The sequence below is a fragment of the Habropoda laboriosa genome, unplaced genomic scaffold (genome assembly GCF_001263275.1).
Source record: "Habropoda laboriosa isolate 0110345459 unplaced genomic scaffold, ASM126327v1 scaffold102, whole genome shotgun sequence".
NCBI classification, from domain to species: Eukaryota; Metazoa; Arthropoda; class Insecta; order Hymenoptera; family Apidae; genus Habropoda; species Habropoda laboriosa.
This window is the reverse complement of record NW_017100262.1, coordinates 1627334-1645594: the sequence shown is the minus strand read 5'-3', so window position 1 is coordinate 1645594 and position 18261 is coordinate 1627334. Positions and strand designations below refer to the sequence as shown.

Genomic DNA, 18261 nt, shown 5'->3' with positions numbered 1-18261 from the left:
TCTCCCCTTTCCTCTTCGATATCACCACTGTATCTAACTCTCTCCGAACCCTTATCATCTTCATCGTCGTCGTTTATTACTCGCTCCACCTGTTCTGACGATAAAATTTCTCTCCTCGATTTCCCATTGCACGATTCATCCTCGATAATGTAAGTGACCGAAGTGTCTGCGCTCTTCAGAGACACTTTGCTACCACTTCCACGATTCAGAGTGTTTATTTCTTCTAAAATCTCTGCCTCTTCCTCTCTCTCCGTGCTCTCGATATCATTTTTCGAGGAAGAAGAGGAGGAAGACGACAACAAAGACGTAGAAGACGAAGAAACCTCCTCCTCGTTCGCCACTCTGAACGTCGAACCGCCTTGTTCGTCTTCGAGATCAGATGGAGCAGCGCTCTCGCGATAAGACTGCATCAGGTTGGCCGTGTTCCCTGAATACGTCGTTATCTGCTCGTCCCCGTCGACCGACGCCTCCTCCTCGTCGCTGGAGTCGTTTCGACGCTTGGTAATCACCCGCCTCTGCGAGAACATGGTAGTTATCACGGTCTCCTCGCAGCTCACGAACAGACTGGTCCGCAGCTCCTCCTCGTTCTTGTCGTTCTCCTCCTGCGACGAGGTGATCCTCGCCTCTGTCACCTTCGAACAGTTCTTCTCGAAGGGAATAGGACGTAGGAGACGGGCCACCTGGTCGATAAGATCGCGGATATAGGAAAGTAACGGTGTGTCGCCTTCCTCCTCGGTGATCTTCGCGGCTACCTGCAGCTCCTCGAGAGACTCGAGGAAGCGGCCTAGCTTCGCTAGGCTCTGGCCTTGAAGAGAAGGAGAGTGTGTAGTTGATATTTGGGTTGCGAAGCTGGAAGAAGGAATTTGGAGTGTTCTTTTGATTGGAGAGTTTGTGATTGGGGCATTTTTGGGGGATTGAGAGGGGTTGGTGAACTTTGGGATAGGGGAGGTTGAAATTTGGGTTGGGATGTTGGAAGTTTTGTAATTGGGGAGTATCGAAATTGGGCAGGTTTGCGATTGGTGTGTTTCAGAAGTGGAGAGCTTTCAAATTGGGAAATTTGGGTATTAGAGAATTTTGGAATTGACGAGCTTAAAAATTGTGGAACTTTACAATTGGAGAGCTTCCAAATCGAGAAATTTGGGTGCTAAAGAATTTCAAATCTTAGAGAATTGTAAGTCAGAGAAATTTTGAAATTGCAGACCTTTAAAATTCAAGGCTTCAAAATTAAAAAGTTTCAAAATTGAAGAACTTTCAAATTGGAGAATTTGAAAATTGTGGAGAATTTTAGAATCACTGAAGTGCTTGAAAAAAATGTTTCCCTTTACCCGTAATAAAATATGTCAAGACTCTCCCTTATCGTCAAAGCGAGGCCGCAAATTGGAAATTCGAGCGGAACAAGCGGTATCAACATGGTCCACGGGCCTTCACAGTCCGTGTCCCTATCGACGTTCCAGGCTTTCGAGTGTAAACCGTGTTGGCGTGGAAATTGATTTCACTGTCTAACTGTAACCAACCTCATCAGAGATTCGATGCGTTAAGTAGGTTGTAGATCGTCCAGCGGACAAATTGTGACGTGACCAGCCATAGATCAAACCAATCGCTATCTAACACACTCTAATTAACCTACCCACGCCCCTAATTCCCCTATAAACCTCCAACCATCAAACACCCAAATTAACCAAAGTACTTAAAAAATTCTCACCTATCAGTAACTTCCCACACAGCATCCACTTCTTCGATTTACCCTTGACAGCTGCCTGCACGCACCTAACTCCCATTTCCATAGCTTTTTCGTACTTTCCAGTCTCCAAGTAACACCTTCCAATCTCATGGTGAATCCAAGCCACAGGAATCGACTCTTTCAAGTCTTTCGACAGGTGTTCCCAAGCTTTAGCTGCTGCTTCTAAGTGTCCAAAGCTGAGATGCACTTTTCCAAGGGTCACCAATGATCTGCAGATCTGAATAACGTCACCTGTGCCCTTCGAGAGGCGTACGAGTCGAGAAGAGTTGCAGACTGCTCGATCGTGTCTTCCTAAGGCTACGTGGATCATCGACAAGTAGTGATAAGCTGCAATTTGGTAGCGAGTAGGGTCTGGGAATCCTGCAGACAGCTCTAGAAGATCTTGGGCTGTTTTCAGAGCTGTGGACATTTTTCCAGAGTCGAAGGACGCTTGGAGATTCTTCAGAGAAGACTCTGCTAAGTTGTTGAGCTGCTTTATCATCATTTTTGACCGGGCTAGCTGAGTGTTGGAGATTCTTGAGGAAGGGAGAGTCTTCCAGTAGCTTTTGTGATTGTCGAAATAGCTGAAAGAAGGTTTTGTTTGATGATTTATTTGTGGGTGAGATTTAGGAAGTTTTTTGCTGTTGTTCAAGATGAGGGATATGGAAATGGTGTAATTAGTTTGATAGTAGGGTTAACGTTGATATATTGAGTCGAAGCTTGAAGATCCCTTGTTTCAAGTTCCCATTGATGTCAGTGGAGGATTGAAGTTGTAAGCCTCGTTCACACGGAGCATTACTCTGACGTTTCGGATACTTTAATCATAGGCCAGAGACGCATTGATACCTTGTGCTAGATATGGATCGCATAGACCGTCGAATAGACAGCTCTGAGAGACTGTAATTTACGTAGACAGTAGTCTTATGGATGGATTGTGTCCTGATAAACCATGGGCGACGTGGATCTTGCCGTAATAGAGTACGCTCCCGTGAATCATCGTTCGAGTAATGGTTGTGCTTGGGGAACAATTGGTCTGAGATCTTCAAGTTTTTGAAGAGACGAATGTATGAGTTTTCATATTTTTAAATATTCGAATTTTCGAACGCTCAAATTTAAGTTCGCGGATTCTTTAATTCTTAATCTCTCGAGGTCTCAAATTCCCAAATTCTCAATCTCTGAAATTTCCAACTTTTCAAATTTCTGAATTCCCAAATTTCCAAATGTCTAAGTTTCGAAATTTCCATATTTCTAAGTCCTCAAATTCTCAAATTCCCAATCTCTCGAGGTCTCAAATTCCCAAATTCTCAATCTCTCAAATTTCCAAGTATCTAAGTTCTCGAATTCCCGAGTTCCCAAGATCTCAAATTCCCAAATTTTCAAATTTCTGAGTTTCCAAATTTCTAAGTCCTCAAATTTTAAATCTCTCGAGGTCTCAGATTCCCAAATTCTCAATCTTTCAAATTTCTAAGCCCTCAAGTTCCCAATCTCTCGAGGTCTCAAATTCCCAAATTCTCAATCTCTCAAATTTCCAAGTATCTAAGTTCTCGAATTCCCGAGTTCCCAAGATCTCAAATTCCCAAATTTTCAAATTTCTGAGTTTCCAAATTTCTAAGTCCTCAAATTTTAAATCTCTCGAGGTCTCAGATTCCCAAATTCTCAATCTTTCAAATTTCTAAGCCCTCAAGTTCCCAATCTCTCGAGGTCTCAGATTCCCAAATTCTCAATCTTTCAAATTTCTAAGCCCTCAAATTCTCAATTTCTCGAAGTCTCAGATTCCCAAATTCTCAATCTTTCAAATTTCTAAGCCCTCAAGTTCCCAATCTCTCGAGGTCTCAGATTCCCAAATTCTCAATCTTTCAAATTTCTAAGCCCTCAAGTTCCCAATCTCTCGAGGTCTCAGATTCCCAAATTCTCAATCTTTCAAATTTCTAAGCCCTCAAGTTCCCAATCTCTCGAGGTCTCAGATTCCCAAATTCTCAATCTTTCAAATTTCTAAGCCCTCAAGTTCCCAATCTCTCGAGGTCTCAGATTCCCAAATTCTCAATCTTTCAAATTTCTAAGCCCTCAAGTTCCCAATCTCTCGAGGTCTCAGATTCCCAAATTCTCAATCTTTCAAATTTCTAAGCCCTCAAGTTCCCAATCTCTCGAGGTCTCAGATTCCCAAATTCTCAATCTTTCAAATTTCTAAGCCCTCAAATTCCCAATCACTCGAGGTCTCAGACTCTTCTCAAATTCCCAAATTTTCAAATTTCTGAGTTTCCAAATTTCTAAGTCCTCAAATTTTAAATCTCTCGAGGTCTCAGATTCCCAAATTCTCAATCTTTCAAATTTCTAAGCCCTCAAGTTCCCAATCTCTCGAGGTCTCAGATTCCCAAATTCTCAATCTTTCAAATTTCTAAGCCCTCAAATTCCCAATCACTCGAGGTCTCAAATTCCCAGATTTTCAAACCCTCACAAACCACCCTCACACTCACCACTAAAAAATCCCACAAGAACCCCAGTACCCTACAAATACCTCGAAAACTCCCTTACCCAAGTAGCTCAGTGACAGAGGACGGTACAGGCGACTTCTTCAGCTTCTCGTTCACCATGATGGCGGCGGTTTCCGGGCAGAGGGCGATGGTTAATCGGTCGGCGGCGCCCAAACCGGGTAAAACCTTCGGCAGGGCTTTCGACGGATTATTGCAGGAGCTTATCGTAGCTGCGGTCCTCCTTGCTGCCACGCAATGACTGCTGTCCCTCGGATACAAGTTCGCCGCTCTATGGTACAGCACTAATGCCGTCTCGTAATCACCGCTGCAAATTGCGATTCGACATTCGAAATTCGTTCCTCTTAGTCGGCAAAATGGACTGGCGATTAATTATGGAAGAGAGAGAGAGAGAGAGGGTGGAGGGCACTCTGTGATGTACAATTTCGAGAACTAATCAACTGCTCCTGCTGTATTGACGCAAAATGACAGTAGTTTATGGGAAATTCGGTGAAGGGATAAAACGGTGACGTTTTAGACGTCAATACACGTGATTGTACAGAGAGAATAGGAAATTTTACTGGAATATACAGAGTGTCCCGTTTGTAACATTGAAAGTAAAGAAACAACTACTAAAAGAAGTTTATACGACTTCGGTAGTACGCATCTGGTGATGATGAAAGAAAACTTACCTTTACATCATCTTGAAGGTCATTCTAAAATCATCCAAATTTTTCTGCATACTTATTAACCTATTTTTTATAATGCAACATTATCTGTAGTTGACGTAAAGACAATTTCAACGACCTCACCTTAAAATGACAATTTCATCCCCTTAAAATAACCTTAAATGGTAAAAAATAATGTCGATGACACTAACATAACCTTCAATCAAGATGACTTTAGTAGAATTTATTGTTTTATCATCGCTAAATGCAATTTTGAAACCATATAAATTCCTTTTAATAATTTTTTCGCACTTTCAACTCTATCGAAAGTACTTCAGATGTCCATTAGAAGTGAGACACCCCGTATATTTCACACTGTAGCTGAATCGCATCGTTAAGTTGTCGATACCAAACAACAGGACGGGAATTCCCAAATTTCACCGATGTTTCGAAAATATTTAAAAACAAAGCAGGTGCTTAAAATACATACATTGAAAATACTAAAAAATATATATAGGGTGATTTATATTTATTGTTCAACGTGTCAAACAGCGAGAACGACGATAAATTTTAATTCTCATGTAACGACCGCGCGATTGAGGTGAAAGTTGAATTATAACAGGCATTTTAACGCGTCACAGGTGAATGACGGGCTATTTACGTACACGCCACTGTCAAACGTTGAAATTTCACAGGGCTGTCGCGGCACGATCGCATGACAAAGAATCGGAATAACTTTCGCGACCATAATTTCGCGGCTGGCATTACGGGATTTCGCGGTTTCGAGCCCCGGCCGCGTTCGATCTGGCGAGATTATATCGCGTGAAATTCACGAGCCTCTGCCGGCGCGGCGTTCGATCAATCCCCAGCACGCTGATATGACGCCATTAATAGCTTCCACAGGTGAAAAATCCATTTATTCCTCGTAGAAAAATTACAGCGAATGTGGAATCTGGTAATGTAACAAATAAAAAAGATTTTACTAATATTGCGGTAATAGACCTGACGAGAAAAGGTAATGATACGAACACAACGGGTGTCTTAATATTTACGAATGTAAAATATGGAATATGAAATATGGAATCTCTTAATACGAGTGCAACGATTTTTCCTAATATTGTGATAATAAATCTGACGAGAAAAGATAACGATACGAACACACCGGGTGTCTCAGTATTTACAAATGTAAAGTATGGAATCTCTTAATACGAGTGCAACAATTTTTCCTAATATTGTGATAATAAATTTGACGAGAAAACTTAATGATGTGAACATACCGGGTGTCCCAATATTTACGAATGTAAAATATAGAATATGATATCTCTTAATATAGCAAGTGCAACGATTTTTCCTAGTATCGTGATAATAAATGTGACGAGAAAAGGTATTGATACGAATACAACGGGTGTCCCAATATTTACGAATGTAAAATATGGAATATGAAATCTCTTAATATAGCAAGTGCAACGATTTTTCCTAGTATCGTGATAATAAATGTGACGAGAAAAGGTATTGATACGAATACAACGGGTGTCCCAATATTTACGAATGTAAAATATGGAATATGAAATCTCTTAATATAGCAAGTGCAACGATTTTTCCTAGTATCGTGATAATAAATGTGACGAGAAAAGGTATTGATACGAATACAACGGGTGTCCCAATATTTACGAATGTAAAATATGGAATATGAAATATGGAATCTCTTAATACGAGTGCAACGATTTTTCCTAATATTGTGATAATAAATCTGACGAGAAAAGATAACGATACGAACACACCGGGTGTCTCAGTATTTACAAATGTAAAGTATGGAATCTCTTAATACGAGTGCAACAATTTTTCCTAATATTGTGATAATAAATTTGACGAGAAAACTTAATGATGTGAACATACCGGGTGTCCCAATATTTACGAATGTAAAATATGGAATATGAAATCTCTTAATATAGCAAGTGCAACGATTTTTCCTAGTATCGTGATAATAAATGTGACGAGAAAAGGTATTGATACGAATACAACGGGTGTCCCAATATTTACGAATGTAAAATATGGAATATGGAATCTCTTAACATAACAAGTGCAACAATTTTTCCTAGTATTGCGATAATAAATCTGACGAGAAAACTTAACGATACAAACCCACCGGGTGTCCCAACATTACCGAACACCAGTCCACACGCGGATAAGCGAGGGACCGATTAATTCACTATGATTAACGCATAAACGAACAATCGAGGGGTTAATTATATGAAATATCGGGCTTAATATTGAAAACGATTGTCGTTAAACGAAATTCTATCGGCGCTCACGCGACGTCAATTAAGCGTCGCTTCATTGCGTTATAATTAATAAAATCGAGGTTGAATCGAACGAATGAAAATCGAACGTGATAGATGATGCACGCTCGCAGAAAAGACAATTCGAATTCTAACCTCGACGCCCCGCGCCGGATGTGAAATTTGCCATAATGCCGGCGCGCAGCGTACACTTCGCTACCCCACTCCCGTTCGTCTCGCTAATTTACCTATGCAAAAGTGATTAAACGATAACGTTCGCGTTCGAATCGAATAATCCGTCGGCGGCCGCGGCGCGAACTTTCAAAGGGAATAAATTAATTTGGCTGATTAAATCATTAAAACCGTGAGAACGGGAAGCTAGCTCCGGTGTGTCGGGAACGCGCGATTAAATCGACGTCGAAACAATTCCAATAATCGCGTACGGAAACTTTTTTTATCCCCGATGGCTAATGAAAAGTTTCCGGATCGGCTGGAGAGAAAAACGTTGATAACGAAATGAACGCTTCCAGTTTCTTTTTTCATCCCTCTCTCTCTCTTTTATTCACCGTAAAAATTCATTTCTACCAACGATACGCTCGAACATGTAAAAAAAAAAAAAAAAGAAAGAAAAAAAAACGAACAAACGCAATGTTCGTTTTGTAAATTCGACAAAAAAAATCTGCACTCGCGTCGAAGGATGTTTTCAAACGTACGAGAACGCCATGGTGGCGCAGAGAGGGAGAGGGGCGGCAGCTGTTAAAACTCGGTGAAAATTGGAAATTGGAAATGTCAAAGTAGAAACGCGTGATGACAGGAATTTTGACGTGGATCGAAGATGGGTAGTCTTGCCTGCGATACAGCTGATCCGCTTCGCGATGAAGGGCCTGAGCGTATTCTCGATTATTTTTCAGTGGAACTTTCGAGTCGAACTTTCTGTGATCGAGAAGAGCTCGACTTTCTGCGTTCTCGATGGCTTTCCTGGTGTCGTTTAGGTCTGGAAGATCGTCTTTCAGGCCTATGCTCGTGAGGACAGCCATTGAAGTTTGGAATTGGGGTGAACGTTGGCGATTACGAAGTCGAGTTTGAGTTCTTTTCAGAATAATTGGGTTTGAAGTTTGTCGGTTAATCGAGGTGACAATTTTTATGTAGAATGTTGGCTTGTGAGAGTTGGAATGGACGAATTATTCGAGTGATTCGGATGAGTTCGAATGTGAATTCTTTATTTGGATAATTCGAATCAGCAGGATAATTGGAACAATTGGAATCATTCGGAAAATTCGGATAATTCGAATATTCGACGTTGAAATCCGAATTCTACTGGCATTCGAATATTCGAATATTTCAAATATTCGTCGAATTATTCGAATAGTTCAACTATTCAAAGTTGAAATCCGAATTCTCGAGGTATTCAAATATTTCATTTATTCGACGTTGAAATACGAATTCCATTGGCATTCGAATATTCGAGTATTATGTTAACAGAGAACTCGAATACTCGAATATTCGAATTTTCACACCAGCCCTAATAAAAACTGAAACTTTTTTTCCAAATAGCGATATTTCCAGAGAAAATATGAGTAAAAATAAACCTGAAAAATGAACGCACACGGAACTGTATATTTACAAGCCACATATTTACAAAGCAGACGTACAAATTTAGTAGGACAGAACAAGTTTGGCTTCCAAAAACACACGGGAGCCTGAACTTCCCGTTCAACTCCCTCGCAAGCGGACAACGGACGACTCGTCCCATTATCATACACGATCTTCCTCGGAAATCTGCGAGGAAAATCCAACGTCAATTACATCTTCCTCGGATAAGGTGTTATAAACCGTTCGAATACTGCTTCCTCCTCCAGCAGGCTATTCTTCCAAGATTAACGCTCCAACGTCGATGAGAACGTTCTCAGATTATCCGAGAACCTGAGAAAAACTGACTTCGACGTTTTCTCACGTATCCTCGCTTCGCAGTCAACTGAAACATCAACCGTACTGTTATGTCACAGCCGAACAGAGACTCGAAAAACACAAATCTTCATTTTTCATTAACAGCTTTACAATTCAAAGGTGACTCGCGGAGTTTCAAATTTTCAAGGTTCGATGCACGTATTTAGGTCTCTACTTCAGCTCTAGGTCCTCTACTTTTGCTATTTACGATGTGAGAGGTGGTTAAAATTCGTAAGGGAGAGAGATCTGTGCCAGGGTTCGAGAGCTCGTGGAATCGAATCCCATTGGATCGAATGTTCTGAAGGGTGGTAGGAAAGTGATAGAGGATAGGCGGAAGAGGAAAGGTTAGGGCGTTTCGTCCTGGGCCTCCTAGTGAACTCGACAGTAACGCTTTCTAGGAGACCCGTGCCTTAGACACGGGAGGGACTGGAAGGACTCAGGTCAGAAGGTGTATATATACAAATAGGAGCCTTTATGAGGACTAGCGAGAACCTGTGGTTAGTCCGTCCCTCTGGTGGCAGAGCGTAGGAGGCTCGCTACAGTTCGAATCCAATCGCTCAAGAATCGGCGTTCGAGGATGAGCAAAGGATCTGAGTTCAAGAAATTCACGAGAGAAGAAGCTACAATTTGGTGACAAACAAGATATGAAAAGGAATGCAACGGATAGTAAGGAAGAAAATCATCGTTATCTCGGGAAATCTGTTTATCCCAACACTGTAATCGTCAAAGACAGAAGATCTTCCATCCCATCTCTCCCGTTCCACCCCTAATCGCGAAGACTCGCTACACCTCGCAGGTCGTTCATATTCATCGAACCCTGTTCCGAAGCGAAAATTGGCTATACGGTTCTCGTTTATCGGCTTGCGAATAGTTGAAGCCACTTCCGATCCCCAAATCCCCATATCAAACATCAACCTAACTTAACCAAGCCTTCGAAATCTACGCTTCGAAACGTCATTCATATTCATCGGATAGTCGAAATTCGTTACTTGGATGGTTCACTTGGCGCCGGTTAGAGTCTCCTGTTTTCTCATCCGACCGTTTCAACAATCTCTCTCTACTCCCGAGTCTTCGAAACTTCCCATCGCCTAAGCAGCATCTCTCGACACTTCTCATTCATATTCATCGAAGTCCACGTAACCGGGTCTCTCCTTGGAAGGCTCGTATCGCGCCAGCAACAGTCTCCTCGCCTCTTTCTTCGCATCTTTCGCGGGAGAAGGCATGATCGTCTTTCTTCTGCAGGGTAGCTTGAACTTCCGGTCTACGGTTTTGCAGCCAGGCATCACCGACAGTCTTCGTTTGGCTGGAACAGCCTCCATCCGTCGCCAGAGGAAGTCCACCTCTGGTTTCATGTCCTCGGGCATTAGATTGAGGATCAATTGTTGCCTGGCGGAGATCGGATCGAAGTCGAGGAGTTTCTCCATGTCCATGTCTTCGATCACTTCGACGGCGCTTTTGTAGAAGTCTACTAGAAAGTCTAGACCTAATTCTTTGGAGCTGGACAGAGCTATCAGTGCAGCTTCTTTGGCTTCGTTGCGGTAATTTTGACTGATCTCGATACGGAGGAAGAGATGTTGGGAGTTCAACACCCAGGCCTCGTTGCCTGCCTCCTGGCCCATGTCTCTGGCCTTCTTGCCGTAGAATCGGGCCAGGTCGTAACGACGGATGTCGATTAGGTACTTGGAGAGCTCGTGGAAGAGCCAGGCTAGCTCGAGAGGCTCTGACGCCATGGCTAGTCGCCTGGGAATGGAATTTTGTTAGGGTTTGAGGTGGTATTTTAGGGAGATTGAGTGGAGAGGAATTTTTGACGAGATGAGTGTTTGAAGTAAGTTCTTGGACTGTGAGTTTAATAATTTATCGTGGTGGAATGGAAGAGAGTGAAAGAGGAGTGTGATTCATAAGTTGGCGAAGCTTTGAGAATAGAGAGATGAAATAAAAAGGATACTGAGTTTAATTAGCGAGGGAATTTGATTAGAGTGTAAGATAATGTTTTGAAGAGAAGTATTTCGTGAATTTTTCAAGAATTGTTAATTGTAAATAGAGGAGAACGAACTTGCGAAATTTCTTGAGAGCAGCTTTCCCATCAGCAACTCTTATCCAGCCAATGTCGCTGTCACGAGGTAGTTCAGCCACGCGAATTCCTAGGTGATGCTTTAAGTACGTTTTTTTAAGCCCTGTCTGCCATATCTTCGTTAGATCACGAGTGTCTATGTACGTCCAACCGACCATGTTGTAAACCGCGTCCAAACATTTTTGTCTCATGGGGAACAGCCTCAAGTTGTACGAGTCGAATTTGTCTTTAATACGGTCCACCATTCTAAAAAAATCGGGATACTTCTAACTCTTTCTAGCAAAAGATTTAATGATAAAACTAAAAATCGTCCCTTTCAATTTTTCACACTATTTTCTACACTTCTTCAAATTGAATTCGCCGTTTTTACATATTTCTGGGAGACTATGACACACTCTCTTCAATAATAGAAAGGAAATTTAACGATGAAATTAGAAATTTTACCGCTAGTCTCTCCACTTCTTCTTTTACGTATTCCTAGCAATGTTGCAAATTACTATACTCTCATGACGACTAACCTAAAGAAGGTTATATAGTCCCTCTGCATCCTAACTTGGTGGAGACGACGCAACAGGTAGTCTGCCTGCACGATGATCACGCTCCTCTTCAGCTTCTTCTCCGCGGCGATCATCGCTTTGTGACCAGGAGGAATCTCTCTACGCTTGAAGATCATCACGTAGAGTGGACGTCTCATTCGTAGAATGTTCATTCTGCGCACCCCTCTGCGATAGTTTCTCAGTACAATAGCGTGAAGTATCTTGGTGCTGCTCTTATTGGGTGACATTAATTCCTCGGGGTGTTCGGCCAAATATTGCAGGAATTCCTTGTCGTGAGCCAAATGGCCTAGGTATATCTTCGCGAAGATTCGTTGAAGCTGTCTGAATTCAGCTTTAGCTCGAGCCTCCGGATCATTTACTTTGAACCTGGATTGCTCTTCTTCTATGCCTGAAACATAGTGGATTATACAGCGGGGAGAGAACGCGTGGGTAGAGGGCGCGCGAATAGAGAGCGCGTGGATAGAGAGCGTGCGAATAGAGAGCGCGTGAGTAGGGAGCGCGTGAATAGAGAGCGCGTGAGTAGAGAGTGCGTGAATTAGAAAGCGCGTGGGTAGAGGGTGCGTGAGTAGAGAGCGCGTGAGTATAGAACGCGTGAATAGAGAGCGCGTGAGTATAGATCGCTTGAATAGAGGGCGCGCGAATAGAGAGCGCATGAGTAGGGAGCGCGTGAGTATAGAGCACGTGAGTAGAGAGTGCGTGAATTAGAAAGCGCGTGGGTAGAGGGCGCGTGGATAGAGAGCGCGTGAATTAGAGAGCGCGTGAATTAGAGAGCGCGTGAATTAGAGAGCGCGTGAATAGAGAGGGCGTGAGAATATAAAGCGCGTGAGTAGAGAGCGTGTTGATTGAGGGCTCGTGAATATAGAGCGTGTGAATTAGAGAGCGCATGAATAGAGATCGCGTGGATAGAGAGCCCGTGAAAAGAGGAAACGTGAATAGTGATCGCCTAAAGAAAAAAGCGCCTAAAGAGAGAACGCGCGGATAGAGAGCGTTAGGAAAAAGAGATGGTCCACCGAAAACTGCGTCCATACTACATTACATTTCAATTAACATTACCACTGCGGGTTGCTGGGGGAGACAAAGGCGCTCTCTTATTACAATTTCAAATAAAACCGTGGGAGCGGAACCCAGGCCACGTCGGCTCGGCTCGGCTCAGTGAAATATCATCGGGAGATAAAATGTTCGAGTAAAGTAGAATTGATCGCCGCAGCGATAAAGTAGAATTAATTATCTTTTTAAAGTGCTGGCCGGTGTTCACTCGTTCATCATCACCGTGTATCCCGGTTTCTGTCCAGGGAGAACCCGTTGGATATTGTTCGTTAACGTGATTACAACGTCCGTTGGGGGGTGTTGTAACGTCACGGAGAAAATTAAACCGTTTAACGAATGTTATTAAGTTGTAAAGAATCCCTTTTCTCCTCCTTTTCTAAAAACAACATTCTAACTTCTCGGTGATTATTTTCTTCAAACTCTCAGGAAAACGTCCAATATTAAAGAAACTTGGTTTTTGTTCTTAAACTTACAACTTTAAGTAACAGAATATTTAAAAAATTATAATATACGTATGCAAATTACGCGTTATTTCAGTCGTACTTTCACTTCAAAAAAGTTATCACACAAGTGTTAAAATTAAGAAAAAAGGGGAAAAATAATGAAACAAAATTAGCTTTCAGAAAGGGAACCCATTTAATTGGAAACTGTTTTTTCCCATCTCTTGTTGCTTTTACCTGCGAACTCATCCACTTCCTCTTTGAGCTTCTCGATCATCAGCTTCCTGTACTCCGTGAGTTCTCGAATCCACGGAGAAAGAAGCTGAAGAGCATTAGGCGCCGAATCTCTGCCTACACAGTCCTCGACGGTCTCGTTTCCCAACAGTATTCCATGCTCGAGGAACGTGGTTCGATATTTCTGGTAGCCCTGGTGTGCGTGCACCAAGCTGTACTCGAACTCGCCCATGTGGAACAACGTTTGCAGCTGCATGTGCTTCACGTACGAGTATGTTGGATCTGAAAATGAATGGAATTTCAGGGAGGAATGGGATAATCATGTTCGACCGTCCAGTAGTAGTGTTCCTCAGTCATGTTAATTATCCCAAATTAATCAGGATTTCGTAATTCGTTGGGAAAGAGGAAACTTTTCGAACGTTTCATTTCAGGATGAAGGATCTTTTAAACTTTTCGAAGATGGAGATGAAATTGACAGAGGCATTTAAATATTTGTTGAAATTCAAAGGGTGAGGTGTTGGAAAATTGGAAAATGAGGAGGATTACGTTTGATCTTCAAAGGAGTAAAATTAGTAAAATTAGAGAGATTCTGGAATAGTTATTTTCAATGTTTCTACGTCATATTTTTATTAATTTCTCAATTTCTTCAAGTAGCTGAGAAAAATAAACGTGAATGGTATAATTTGTGGATAAAATCTGTGCAGACTTGATTGACAAAATTAAATTTCCACACTTCTATAACTCTACTCAAACTCTAAAAATCTCAAAAATCTAAAAAACTGAAATCACTATTAAATTTCCACACTTTCGTAACTCTACTCAAACTCTAAAAATCTGAAAATCTAAAAAACTGAAATCACCATTAAATTTCCACACTTTTATAACTCTACTCAAACTCTACAAATCTCAAAATCTAAAAAACTTAAATTACTATTAAATTTCCACACTTTCGTAACTCTACTCAAACTCTAAAAATCTGAAAATCTAAAAAACTGAAATCACCATTAAATTTCCACACTTTTCTCTGGGGAAACTCTTTGAGTAACTCTACTCAAAGTCCACAACTAAAGAAATTAAAAAAACTGCGATCACTATTAAATTTCCACACTTTTACATTACTCAAAATCCACATTTCAACAAATTAAAAAAAAACTGAAATCACTATCTTCCCACAGAAAAAAAAAATAAAATAAAATCACCTGTACACTTATTTTATCCACCAACTGTACCATTTACATTCACCTCCTTCGCCTACCATCGTTTCAAAAAATGTTCCGTCAACTTCGCTGAAACGCAAATCACCAGAAATTCTAACCTATCTCTATACACTTCTTGGTGCTAATCACCGCCCTGTTGAACCTGGCATAATTGAGCTGCGTCTTGCACAGCCCGAGATAAGTCCTGAGATCGTTACGCTGTCCCTGTTCGATCGCTTTCTCGAAGTATTCCTCCGCGGTCGGATATTCTTCGAGTGCAGCGAACCGGTAGCCCCATTCTCTATACACTATGCCGTCCCTGAAGAACAGAGCGTTCTCGTCCTCTTTCCTCGCCATCTTGTATCCGCCGGTGGAAACTTTCTTTCACCGCTGGAACGACGAACAGACGAAAGGGAAATTATTCGGAAAATTTCACCAGGCTGAAATGGATCCGTGGAACTTCGTCGAGGCTAACCTGTCCCTCTCCCACCGCCGACCGATCGATATGTAATTCACGAGGTGGAAGGAACCGCCGGTAAGGAGTTCGGAGGAGGAGCTCCGACGTTTCACTCATGAATTTTGCACCGCACGCTGAAGAGGCTGAACGGTTCCGTGGTCACATTTTTATGAAATCGAAACGGGACAGTTTGTGGAAAACGGTTCGAACGCTTCTGCCGCGCACTTCCGTCTGATAACAGCTGATATTCGTACGCGTGGCGGGTATAGGGTGGCTCGAATTTTATCGGATACCGTCGTTTGTTTTTCGATTCAATTTTCTGGAGGAAAGTTTGCTTTTTGGGGGGGGAATCGATGCAAATTCATTCTTTCGCTAACTTTTGGCAAACTTTCGCAAATTTTGAATGACTCTTCTCAGTTTCATTTGCCTCTTTAAAAATATACGGTGACATTGAGTCAACGAACTGAAGAATTTGCGAACGAAGACGGTGAATTAATTTACCAACTTAAATATTTAAAAATATAAAAATTTCTACGTTCACAAAACCCTATTTTCCTACATTCTCCACAGAAGTAGAAAATCCGAAAAGGTACTGAAATCCAAAGAAAAATATTCTCATCGAAGTAACGCATTATTCTTCCGGCAGTTTCTCCGTTTTAAAGAATTCCGCTTCGCCGGTGAAAACTGAAATCCACTTCACATTCGCCGCATCCGCGACCTGAATGAAAGGAGCACGGTTTGCTTAGTGGCCTTTGACGAAGGGAAAATTTCAGAGTGGGAGGTGGAATCGTCGTTCCCTTCGCGATTTTTGAGTCGATGTAGGACTCCTTTGAGCGGGGAGATCCAACAAGCGGGTTGGTAATCCGCTTTCGACTCTAAAATAGCGACTGGCGAGCACGTAAAGCTCCTTGTGGCATTAATTGTCACGCACGACGGGGGATTATATTGAAATGGCCGAAGTGGATTTGCGGCTGGGACTCTTTTCTTTTTTTTTTTTTTCTACTCTTTTACCCCGGTTTTTATTACCAGAAATGGCGCTTCTCTCTTCGTTGCACCGTGCAGCCTGAATATTAATCGCGGGAGGTCGTGAAATGTGAGTCCTCCTCCTGATATTTTTGTTTTCGTGAGAAGTGTACCGTTCGCGTATCGTGTGACCGACGATTTTTACGGTGGTCTGCGTCAAACTAATCACGCAAATCGATTTGGAGAACGGTTAGTTTAAAAATGTCTCGAAAAGTTTTACCCTTATCATCTGATTAAACTAGTCAAATTTTTACAATAAATGTAATAAGGAAATGGTGTATAGTTGTTACGTGTGACGTATTTGTACTGACTGAGAAATTGTGGTGGTGGTTGAGTATTGTTAGCGCAGCTTCCCGCGCTTCTTGTTGGTTGGAAGGTCGAGTTGGCGTTGGTAATTATTGCACGTGTATGTGCCAACTACTGATTGTCGCGATGGTGATCGCCTTTATTTGTGATGTCGATTATTGCGGACTGGACCGCACTGGTGTATCAAGAATATCGAGCATCGCGTGTTAGAGCGCTCAGAGTGGCGTCGATTGTTTCTATGTATATCTTAGAATCTGCCCGAATGTCGTGAACTGGCTGTACATCTATCATTTCGTCAAAATGGGGAGTTTACCTTGTTGGCAAATCATGGGCCTTTCACGCCCTAGAGCCGCCCTCCTAGGCCCTCGTGCGCTCCCCCGTGGTCCGCAGAGTAGGGCGTTGGCAGAGAGGGAGAGACGGTCCCAAACGGGGGTGTCAGCCCCGCGTGGCGATCTTACCGAAACGTCGACTTTACGGGTTTATGGCATTTTTACCGTTACTGAGCGCGCAGAGGCAAGTACCGGCTTACCATGTGGCCCGCAGAAGTGGAGAATTTCCGCGGCCATCAGGTAACAAGCCGGATTTGCCCTCTGGCTTGAATAGGCTACTGTTATCGAAAAACTTCTCAGAAGTAACGTCGCTTGGAATCCGTGCCATAAACCCCTGTTGGTTAAACAGGTATATGTTTGGTATGTCTGAGAGGGTGTGGTTGTAGGTGTGTTTCAAGTGGAGATGACGATTGGTGGAGGTTGGCAAATTTTGACTTTTAGGATTGTGGGTGTGGAAGAAGTGAGCTGATGGTAGGGGTGACGTCGGTGAGGGAGTGACGAGCTGGCGGTCGGTGTAGACAATGAAGTCATAAAGTCGGTAGATCTGGTAATGCATGCTGACTAAACCTTTTTCCTTACGCGGTGCTGCGACATCGGTTGGCCAAATGTCCTTATTGCAGGGTGTCCAGGATTTGGGAAGAGTAGGATTTAGCAGATGGTTAAAAAATGTAAAGATGAATTATGGTTCGGTACCGGACAAGGAGTATACTGGTTTCTTGGGCCAGGATTTGGGAAGAGTAGGATTTAGCAGATGGTTAAAAAATGTAAAGATGAATTATGGTTCGATACCGGACAAGGAGTATACTGGTTTCTTGGAATTGTGTTCTGTCTGCGTTCTCCAAAATGGCCACCGTTCTCGAGGGAAGTAATTGAGAAGGTGTTAAGAATATTCTCTGAGAAATTGGAAGTAAAATTCTTGGAAAAATGGAAAGTCTCATAAAATAAATGTGAAAAAATTGGGGATCTCTTAAAAATTATGTTTTCAAGTTCCAAAGGTCCAATATTAATTTGTTGTAATGGCTGATTATCGAAAAATGCGCTGAAAGGAGTGTCAGAAGAATTGTAAATAAAATTCTTATCAAAAATTAAAATTCTCATGTAAAATAAATCTGAAAAAATTGGAAATCTCTTATAAATGATATTTCCAAGTAGCAGAGGTCCAGTATTAATTTGTTATGAAAGGTAATTATTAAAAAAAACGCTAAAAAGTCTCTCTTAAAATTAGAAACAAAACTCTCCCAAAAATTGAAAATCTTCCATTTAAAAAATGGGAAAAATTTGAGTCTGTGAAAAATGATATTTTCAAGCACCAAGGGTTCAAAAACTCTGAATTATCGAAGGCATAGAACTTGAGGTTTGGTTAGATGTAAAGTCTGGTAGGTTTAATTTCTTATTTACGTTGGAAGAGATAGAGAATTACGTTGAAGAGAGGATTTGTGTAATTTTGCCGCAGATCACTGGTGAAGCAGCTCGTTTAGGAAGGTAGAGACGTCGAGTAATCGTGGACCATCGGTTTAGC

At 42.0% G+C, this 18261-nt stretch overlaps 2 protein-coding genes across 2 annotated transcripts in view; both read right to left on the bottom strand.

Moving 5' to 3' along the window:
* Positions 1-8172, bottom strand: part of LOC108572849 (tetratricopeptide repeat protein 25-like) — an 8435-nt gene extending 263 nt beyond the window's left edge. The window contains exons 1-4 of the mRNA XM_017935167.1: positions 7985-8172; positions 4253-4516; positions 1703-2304; positions 26-805 (exon numbers count right to left, since the gene is read on the bottom strand). Of these exons, the coding sequence (XP_017790656.1) occupies positions 26-805; positions 1703-2304; positions 4253-4516; positions 7985-8172 (1834 nt within the window). The remainder of the gene's footprint in view (positions 1-25; positions 806-1702; positions 2305-4252; positions 4517-7984) is intronic.
* Positions 8173-10194: 2022 nt separating this feature from the next.
* LOC108572848 (tetratricopeptide repeat protein 25) lies at positions 10195-14984 on the bottom strand. The gene is made up of 5 exons (XM_017935166.1): positions 14747-14984; positions 13435-13713; positions 11672-12098; positions 11136-11399; positions 10195-10822 (listed from the first exon to the last, which is right to left on the bottom strand). The coding sequence occupies exons 1-5, from the start codon at positions 14982-14984 to the stop codon at positions 10195-10197; spliced, it is 1836 nt and encodes a 611-aa protein (XP_017790655.1).
* Positions 14985-18261: the final 3277 nt, after the last annotated feature.